The 9,791-nt window shown below is 40.4% G+C and overlaps 1 protein-coding gene across 1 annotated transcript; it reads left to right on the top strand.

The window, feature by feature from the left end:
- Window positions 1-440: 440 nt before the first annotated feature.
- On the top strand, window positions 441-4,129 carry pou4f2 (POU class 4 homeobox 2). Its single transcript, XM_012862852.3, has 2 exons — window positions 441-1,368; window positions 1,725-4,129. The coding sequence occupies exons 1-2, from the start codon at window positions 1,144-1,146 to the stop codon at window positions 2,655-2,657; spliced, it is 1,158 nt and encodes a 385-aa protein (XP_012718306.1). The 5' UTR covers window positions 441-1,143; the 3' UTR covers window positions 2,658-4,129.
- Window positions 4,130-9,791: the final 5,662 nt, after the last annotated feature.

The raw sequence follows: 9,791 nt of genomic DNA, 5'->3' as shown, positions 1-9,791 counted from the left end.
TTATTATTATTATTATTTGCGTTCCTGTTTTCTTGTATGTCTTAAGCTCGTTTCCCCGACAGAAATTCAACAATAAAATATTTTCACAAACACAAAAAGGGAATAAAAATAATAGTAATAAAAAAAAAAAACTTCACTGTGGCTCATTAGAAGACGTGCTGGTAACGAGGTGCTGGTGATGAAGTGGAGTCATTGGAAATAAATGCCTTGTTGTAGACTGCCCATGCGCAGAGTCCCCAGCGGCGGCGGCGGTGTGGCTAATGAAGAATAATAAATCATGAAAGGGTTTTTCAGGTGCAGCTGCGAGAGCAGTAGTGCGTCTCTATGCGAGTGTGTCTCTATGTGTGTGTCTGTGTGAAAGAGAGAGAGGCAGACGTGAAGAGAGGAGGAGAGGGAGGGTGTTTGTGCGCGTGAGAAAGATGAGAGAGAGAGAGAGGGAGGGAGAGAGAGAGAGGCGGAGAGAGACTCAGTCTGCCCTTCGCCTCAGAGCGCAGCCAGTTTGGGTCCCCGCAGCATTCAACCGAGTCGAGGAGGTGCAGCCACCAAGAATACTTTTTCCAGCGGTCCTTCATTTTCAAGACGGAAACTTTTTCACTAAAAGCGAAAAAAAAGACAAAAGAAAGAAAGAAAAAGAGCAGCAAAAACGTCAACTAACTTAAAGTATTTTGGGAATCCTAAAAGACGGAGAGAAACTTTTGATTTATTGTTTGTTTGTTTTTTGCTTATGTGACGATTTTTTTTTTATTTGTTTGGTGTGTTTTTTTTTAATCCAAAAAGAAAAGAAAAGAAAATCCAAGGCAAAAATATATTTGCAAATCAACAAACTGGTGGAGATTAATGGAGAAACGCTGAGATTATTATTATTTTTGAACATCGCGCCACAAGTGCAGAGAAGAAGGGGGTCAGCTGCATGGCTCTTTGGCGTCTGTGATTCCTCTCCACAAACCAGACCGGGCTCCTGCGCACCTGCTCCAGCCACAGCAAATAAATGTGACTCGGTGTCGGACCGCCGTCTTCTTTTTTTCCGCCTTGCTCGACAGCGACCAGAGGCTCCTGCGAAGCTATTGGACTTGAACTCCGAGCCTAGGAGGCGGGGTCTGAACTTATTAAAAGGAACTTTCGGAGGCTCGGGCGCCAGCAAATATGATGATGATGTCTCTGAACAGCAAGCAGGCTTTCACCATGGCCCACACCAGCCTGCCCGAGCCCAAGTACTCCTCGCTGCATTCGTCCTCGTCCTCCACTTTGACTTCCAACGCGCCCTCGTCCTCCTGCTCGTCCTCCCGCCACAGCAGCACCATCATCAGCAGCAGCGGCAGCAGCAGCAGCTCGGAGGTGATGCGCAGAGCCTGTCTCCCAACCCCACCGGTACGTATTCTGCATAATCACTGCTTAAAGGCACGTTTTGACAGCCCACTTTTTTTTTTTTTTTTTTTTTTTTTTTTTTTTTTTTTTTTGCTTGATGTTTTTTTTATGTCTGCACAGCAAATCACCCAACACCTCCATGTTTTTTTTCTGCCTCCGCTCAACTTATGTATTCAGCCGGCTTTGCCTCTCGTATTAATTTTTATGACCTGGGATGTTGCATGTGTCTTGTTTTGTGTGCTGCCCTTTTTTCTCCAGGATTTCTTTTTTTCTCTCTCATTCTGGAAATGTTTTAAAACGAGGAGTGGAGGGAGAATTCCCTGCTGACAGTTATGTGTGCATTCTATTTGCAATTGCAGAGCAATATATTCGGAGGCTTGGATGAGAGTTTGTTGGCCCGGGCTGAAGCTCTAGCGGCGGTGGATATAGTCTCGCAGACCAAGAGCCACCACCACCCTCCACATCACAGTCCCTTCAAGCCGGACGCGACCTACCACACAATGAACACTCTCCCCTGCACCTCCTCTTCCTCTTCGTCCTCGTCGGTGCCTATCTCTCACCCGTCCGCCTTGGCTGGCCACCACCATCACCATCACCACCACCACCATCACCAGCCTCACCAGGCGCTGGAGGGGGACCTGCTGGACCACATCACCCCGGGACTGGCGCTGGGAGCCATGGCAGGGCCGGACGGCTCGGTGGTTTCCACGCCTGCGCACCCAGCCCACATGGCTGGCATGAACCACATGCACCAGGCGGCCATCAACATGGCTCATGCCCACGGGCTACCGCCGCACATGGGCATGAACGACGTGGACGCCGATCCCAGGGACTTGGAAGCTTTCGCGGAGAGGTTTAAGCAGAGGAGGATCAAACTCGGGGTCACCCAGGCGGACGTGGGGTCGGCTTTAGCCAGCCTTAAGATTCCCGGAGTGGGCTCCCTCAGCCAGAGCACCATCTGCCGCTTCGAGTCCCTCACCCTCTCCCACAACAACATGATCGCTTTGAAGCCCATCCTGCAAGCGTGGCTGGAGGAAGCCGAGAAATCACACAGGGAGAAACTAAACAAGCCCGAGTTGTTCAACGGCGCAGAGAAGAAGAGGAAGCGCACGTCCATAGCCGCGCCGGAGAAGCGCTCGCTGGAGGCCTACTTCGCCATCCAGCCGCGTCCCTCCTCGGAGAAAATCGCAGCGATCGCTGAAAAGCTGGACCTGAAAAAGAACGTGGTGCGGGTCTGGTTCTGCAACCAGCGGCAGAAACAGAAACGAATGAAGTACTCCGCATGCGTCTAAAAAAAACGGGGGAAAAACAACAACAGAAAAACAAACACACACAAAAGACTTGGAACTGAATAAAGATTATTTGTATCATATTTCCTAACTCACACCCTCTTTTTCAATCATCAGACTCTGAACTTCAAAAAAAAAAAAAAAAAAAAATCTTAAAAACGAACAATGACTGAAAAGAGAGAAAATACCCAACAGGACTCTCAGAGGAAGACGTGGAGTCCAAAAGGCATCGTTTGACGGAGCAAGTAAGAACCACTGTTTCCACTTACTATGCCTCACCTTTTTAACGCCAGCGCAGTCAGAATTGCTTCGATTTTTAGTTATAAATCATTTTTAAAACGCTGATTATTGTTTCCCAGCGAAAGCAGCATTTTTAAATATTTACTTGGACGCGAAACGAGGTTGTTCTAATTCAAAGCACTTGGTTGGTTGTTACTATTTTAGGCTTCTGAGCTACATTTTCTTCCCTTGGAGTTCATGACAATGCAGTCTGACATTTATTCAGGTCCATGGGGGGATTAAGCGGACAGTTGGTCCTGAAAGCTAATATTAGATTACTGCCAAATAACCCTCTGTAAATTAACACCTTACTTGTCAAACACTTCATTTTGTGTCTAAATGTGTTATTCTTTCCATCTATTATTTTATAGTTACAAGTCAGGGATCTGTTTTTTAGATTCACGGCGTTTGGACTCAGATAGGGTTATTTCTAAGGCCTCGGTGTGCGGGATGATCAAAACAGAATCATTTGTGCAGATTATTGTAATGAAAATATTATTTTTATTTTTATTTTGACGGCCATGTTTCGTTTACAATCCAGCGTGGGGCCGGCTGTCTTATGAACTATTTATTGGGTGAGGTCATGTTTACTTCATTATATATTTATTGGGAATCCCCCCCACCTCCTCGTTTAGCTTGAGAAAAAAATCAAATTCTGACAGCAGCTTGGCTTGTTGTTGTGGTTTAAAGGGAAGGGACTGTGGAGTTAAAAAAAATTAAAACTACAGTCTCAAATTTTGATGATTTTTAACGTTCGAGATGGCACAATCCTTATATATGAGATTAAATTAAAAATTTAAATTATTATTTTATGTATTTTTTTTCTGCTATTTATTTGTATAAATATGCGCGCGTCATGATGAAATCGTTGCTTGTTAAAAGAATCACCTTGTTTTAATGTTTGTTTTTTTCTTGAAGAGAAAAAGAAACTGCTTCATGGAAGTATACGTGTACAATGTAAATATTTTCATTGGAATCAGTCGATGCACATAAATATATCCGTACAGGTTTTTGCTGTATTGCTGTTTAGCTGAGGTAACTTACTTCTGTAATGTTTGTTGTTTTTTTGTTTCCTTTTTTCTTTTTCGGTTTCCTGGTTAAATATTTCTACTTATTTATTTCATCCATGTGATCTTAATTTATTAATTATTGAACTGCAATATGTGTTTCATTAAAGAACAAATTTTAACATTTAATCCGACGTTTTTTTTTCTTTTTACATTTTTAATATATTATTTTTCCATGACTGCACTGTGTGGTGGGGCTCTCCCAGACATATTAGTATTTTTTATTTATTCATCTACTTATTTATTGATGAGGAGGAGGGAAAGGCTTTAGCTTGGGGGTGATATGCCGCTTTTAAAACCAGTTTTGAGGTTATATGGGCTTAATTTAACGCAAATATTCAATATTCTGTAAAAAGTTAGACCAAAAAGTGTCCGGATTGATTTTGGAAAAAAAAATACATAGCAATGTCCATTCCATGTTTTTTCTCTAATTATCTCGGTAACAGAGTCCCAGTTGAATGTCATGCAGTATAAATGGAAATATAATTAAGAGTATCTCCTTTTTTTTTTTTTTTGCGTTCGCACCGTCCTCCTCAGGGCCTCCTTACAGGAGCCACTTTCTCCCGGCTGCATCAGTGTTAAAGACACACGTGGCTCTTGCAGTGACGTGCTGCCAGCCAGGCAGCTTATGCGGCTCACTGTTGCCTTTACCTGAGAGCAAATGCTAATATTCTATTAGAGCCTAATCAGGGGGTCTGTGGAGAGCTGGATGGGTCCCTGGAGCAAAGACTTGCCAGATGTCAGCCCGCCAGAAAAACAGCTCGCCTGCCAACGCGCCCTTCTCTATTTGAATGCACACTCAAACATCATGCCTCCACCTCGCTCAGGCTTTGAAGCAAAACCTTTGGTTCGAAGTTATGCTTAGATATGAAAAGGAGGAGGGGAGAACAAAAAAAAGAGAGCTATTTAGAATGTCATGTCCATATCAGAGCTGCTGGTATGGGACTTTAGGGAGCATTGTTAGCGCTGAGCAAGCGTTTCATCACCAAGGGCTCCTCCATAAAAAGAAAGAAGGGCCAAATATGAGAATCATCAATCAAATTACTCAAATTATAATTATTTTTATTATTTGGCACATAAAATTATTTTTGCGTGATGTTTACATTTCCATGCAGAAAATCTAACACATTTTTATAATTTTCTGTCTTTGGAAAATCAAACAATTATCAGTTAATTTTTTTAAGAATAATAGCATTTATTCTACATGCAATATGACAATGCGAACAAAATTCTTTTAAGGCAGGTATTATCGTTATCATATATATATATATATATATATATATATATATATATATATATATATATATATATATATATATATATATATATATATATATATATATACATACATACTTAACCCATCCACTGGGTAACAAACGGGAGCCAATTAGGATCAAAATGCACCCCAATGATTGTTCCATATTTATTCCCTTATTTACGTAAGTTGGATATTAACTTTTCATCATGTATGGCCCTTCTAACGTAATGAAGTCGGTTCTAAAATGAGAAATCGAAGAATTGCTGCTCAGCCGTGCGCTGAGCTCTGGTTTCAGCACCATGGACAGAGCCAGTCTCACAATTCGCACGAAATAGTGAAAAAGAAACATCCGGTGGCGCTGACGTGTGTGGGCTGGTAAGGGGTGGTTAGGGGTCGCCAGCCGGCAATATAACGTTACTGGAACCCCCACTGGCCCACCATAGCGAGAGAAAAAAGTCTCATATATATTCTACTGTATATATTTTTAATAGAAGTTTTAAGGTAGAAGAGGAAAAACTTCAGTGAGTTGCAATATTTCATTTATTAATTTATGAGTGTGTTAGCTCCATCCAGTGCAAACCAACGCATCGTGCTTAACAGCGCCACCATGATGGCGGTGGGAGTCAGTGGTGTTTAATGACCCCTGCTGACCCCTCCCCCATTTACACCGTCTCACGCACACGGCCACTGCCACTATTTGTATTTAGGAGTAGCCCGCAGTGGCATGACACTCAGTTCAATTCTGTTGAATTCAATTCGATACAATTTATATATCAATTTATAATTTATCATCTCAATTTACAGGACAGAGGGGGCCAAGTCATGTCTACATACACGGACTTGCGTAATCAAACCAATCCAACACAGTCCAGTCCTACATATAGATAAAATAATTAGATAGATTAACAATAATAATAATAATCACATACATTGCGTTGCAGTTTCATAGTACGATGCCAACTGAAAACTCTGCAGGATTATCATGCCTCGTTGAAAAGACTCCCATCTGAAAACCACAATGTCTCCATAACAGCAAGCCACAAGCCAAACATGCTCCACCGCCACCTTCGTGACAAATTAAGAGGAATCAAAACGAGCCCTTAATAATGAGTCGTCGGTGATGGTTCATCAATTAAAAGATGCTCCTGGTGAGCGCTTCTAATCCCCCCCATCCCCCACCCCCTGAACGAGTCGCTCACTTAATGCGCTAATAAGAGCGAATTATTAAATTACACATCGACTTATGAAAAGCAGATAATTATGAAGAGCCAGTTAAGTAGTCATTAGCTATCCCTGTTAATTACCGCTGGTCAGGGGAGGGCTGGTAGAGTGAGGGTCTCATCGGGAATTGAAATTAACTTTATTCAAGAGAGCCGGTGCTCTGCTGGCTGACGTGCCGGAGCCCAGACAGAGAGATGAGCAGATTCCCAAGCAGACTGCCTGCCTTCGCTTTCACACGTTTGGGCTAAAATCGATCCACATTGCATTTATTTGTTTATCCTTTTAAAAAAAAAAAAAAAAAAAAAAAAAAAAAAAAAAAAAAAAAAAAAAAAAAAAAAAAAACATAATCAATGTGAACCCGGTACCAAAGATAAAAAAAAAAACCCGCATGATAATTTTATTCTTAGCACTTTACACACGAGCCACAACATATTTTTTTCAGATAATGCAGCAGCTTCTTCCTCCAGTGAAACGTTTGTACAGAAACATACTGTATTGAGAGCTTTGAAAACGAGAAGGGGCAGCTCTGTTTCCTTTTGTCATAATTACGCCCTCTGTTTTATTTTTTTTCTCTCTCTCTTTCTCTCTCTCTCTCTCTCCCCCCTCCTCCTGAACATTTTCCTCTTTCACAGGGATGCTGATGAAAATTTAATGAAGCCAGGGACTGTCGGAGCTCCGCCCGGGGACCTGAGAATAGAATATTTTAACTGTACATTTACGCCAAGTGTCTGCCTTCAAAGACGCGGCTGCTGCTCTCGAATTAGATGAACTGTGAGCCATAAACTGGGCGCGCTGCACACTGCAGGCCCTGCAAAGCCCCGCGTATTTATCACGCGTTGTAGCTGGCTGCTCCTGCACCGCCACGACGCTGCGCTCACACCCGTCAGACGGCTGCTCGAATGGGAAGTGGCAATCGCCATTTGATATTGTCGCCAATCGGTTGTTGTTGATGCAATATTAATCAGCCATCAATAGTCATTAGTTTGTTAAGTGTTTTCCAGAACCTAATCGATGCAGGCTGGAAGGAGGCTGCGGGGATACTTTTTAAACTGGAGGCGGCACACGCAGGGCGGGAAAGCCACCGCGTTTTGTTCTGCCAATCAAACGGCTCTTCAGTCGTAATGTAATCACGCATGCAAGCACGCAGCAGCCACAGGCAAACTGATATGCCGGAGCTGACGCCAAGGAGGTTAGTTTATGAATGTGTGGGCCCGTGTTACAGTTGGAGGACGCATGTGAAACATTTAAATCCTATTGCTTGTGCGTAAGCAGTTAAAATTGTGGTGAATGTTGTATTTTATCTTTAATTTTGAAAAGGGAGGCCAGATGGGCACCACTGATAATAATTCCATGAGGTAAAACATAACTACTCCAAATGAAACAAACAGACTTGCCAATTCTCATACTGTAGCTAATTTCAAAGAAGATACAGCTTGTTTTTCTAGTGTTTTCTATTTCTCTATGCAATACACTTTTCTGTTTGACTATCCCATAATAATAATAATAATAATAATAATAATAATAATAATAATAATAATAATAATAATAATAATAATAATAATAATAATAATAATATGATATGATATCTGAGCTGGAATACTTAACACTGGAAATGCCATTTTGTTTGCAGCTGATACAATACTTTAAATCATGCGTTTAAAACGCATGATTTAAAGTATTGTCAGCTCAAGAAGCTTTTTTTATTTTTTTCACTTTAACTGAAACCCCTGATCAGGCTGAAGAAAAAGGCATGGGCTCAATGACTTTTATTTTGAAATCTAAACTGAAACGAATAGGCGCAGACATGCGTAGAGCAGAGTTCCCTTACGCATAAATAATTGATGACGTGAAAGCTCTTTAAAGACAAACCTTTATTTCCCAGCTCTATAAAATGCAACATATGTTTTTCTCTGTGCTTATTATGAAATGAAAACTACATCATTTAAAATACAGCAACAGTTATTTATCTTTATTTTATTTTGAATTGTTTTAAAAAGAATAGATGGTTTGAAAGGTCCTTTTTTAATTTATTGCTACTGAGAACGTCCTTTATAACTAAAATAGCTTAGGGGCATGATTAGGGAAGCCCCGGTCACACTGACATGTGGCTGATACCAAAATAATGATTTTGATGCAAACCCAAATTCCCACCTCTTCCCCAGAGCTTTCTCTGCTCTTTCATGCATTTATTACTGATGAAAACATGAACACCTATTTTAATTTCCTAAAGACTGAACATTCCTGTTCTGTTTTGTATTTGCTTATAGCCGCACAGCTGATGCCATTTTATGACTTCTTTTTGTGTGTATGTGTGAGTCCAAATAAATATTTAAATGTTTTTGCTCGAGGGTCAGTGTAACTTTACAACTTGATTAGAGTGTTGTGATAAAGTTATCTGTTTTAATGTGGAGCTCGGCTAAGTTATGCGCATTTAGTAGATTTGTAAAAATCGGATGCCAGCTGGACATAACCAAGAGAAAGAGATGGAACTCACACAAGGGTTATTTTAATAATAGTTTTAGTGAAGGCAATGTAAAATAAGATGGACTTTCCATGACACTTAAAGGCTGGTGCTACATTTGAATGGTTTGCTTAGATATGGCAATGTGCATGGTTGTTATAAAAATGTTAGAAACCGTGATTGAAAAAAAAAAAGACATTTCCAAAAATAAAGCAGCCCAATATGTCGTAACTGGTCAAAATACAAGCTATGAAATTATTCAGCCACACCATCACACTTAATAAGAGAGGATTTTGTAGTTATTCATAGTTATTTTTGCAGACTCGGCTAGTCAAATTGCCCACAATAAATATGCGAAAGCAGCATGTTAGAACAGATCAGGGTGTTTTTGTAACCTGACATTTTGGGGCTATGTAGTTTTTTTGACAATAACATAATATTTATCCTTAGCTATTACAAGTTAACAACAATTTAAAGTAGCTATCTGATAACTCACTATTTACACAAAAAGTAAAAGCAAATTATGATTTTCTAATTTGAGTGTTAATTTTTGTTTTTAGACATGCTTTTGTGCGTTTTCATTCAAATAAAAGAGAAAATGGTAAGAACCTGATAAATTAAACACCAATACAGAAACTTAACAACAGAAGATTTTACACTACAATGCTACTTTTAGTGTAGTCTGTATGACTACACTTAGTTTTTTTTCCCTTTCTTTTTTAACTATAAATTAATAAAACTGTCTTCAATTTGAAACCATGTTTCCAATTAAAGTTTGGTTGTATCTCTTTCCAAGGCATTCACACTCTTTTAAATGGATTTTTTTTTTTTTTGGAAACTAGAGAAGAAAC

The sequence above is a fragment of the Fundulus heteroclitus genome, chromosome 5 (assembly GCF_011125445.2).
Source record: "Fundulus heteroclitus isolate FHET01 chromosome 5, MU-UCD_Fhet_4.1, whole genome shotgun sequence".
NCBI lineage: Eukaryota > Metazoa > Chordata > Actinopteri > Cyprinodontiformes > Fundulidae > Fundulus > Fundulus heteroclitus.
Note: the sequence above shows the minus strand (reverse complement) of the source record. Positions and strands in the feature narration are given on the sequence as shown.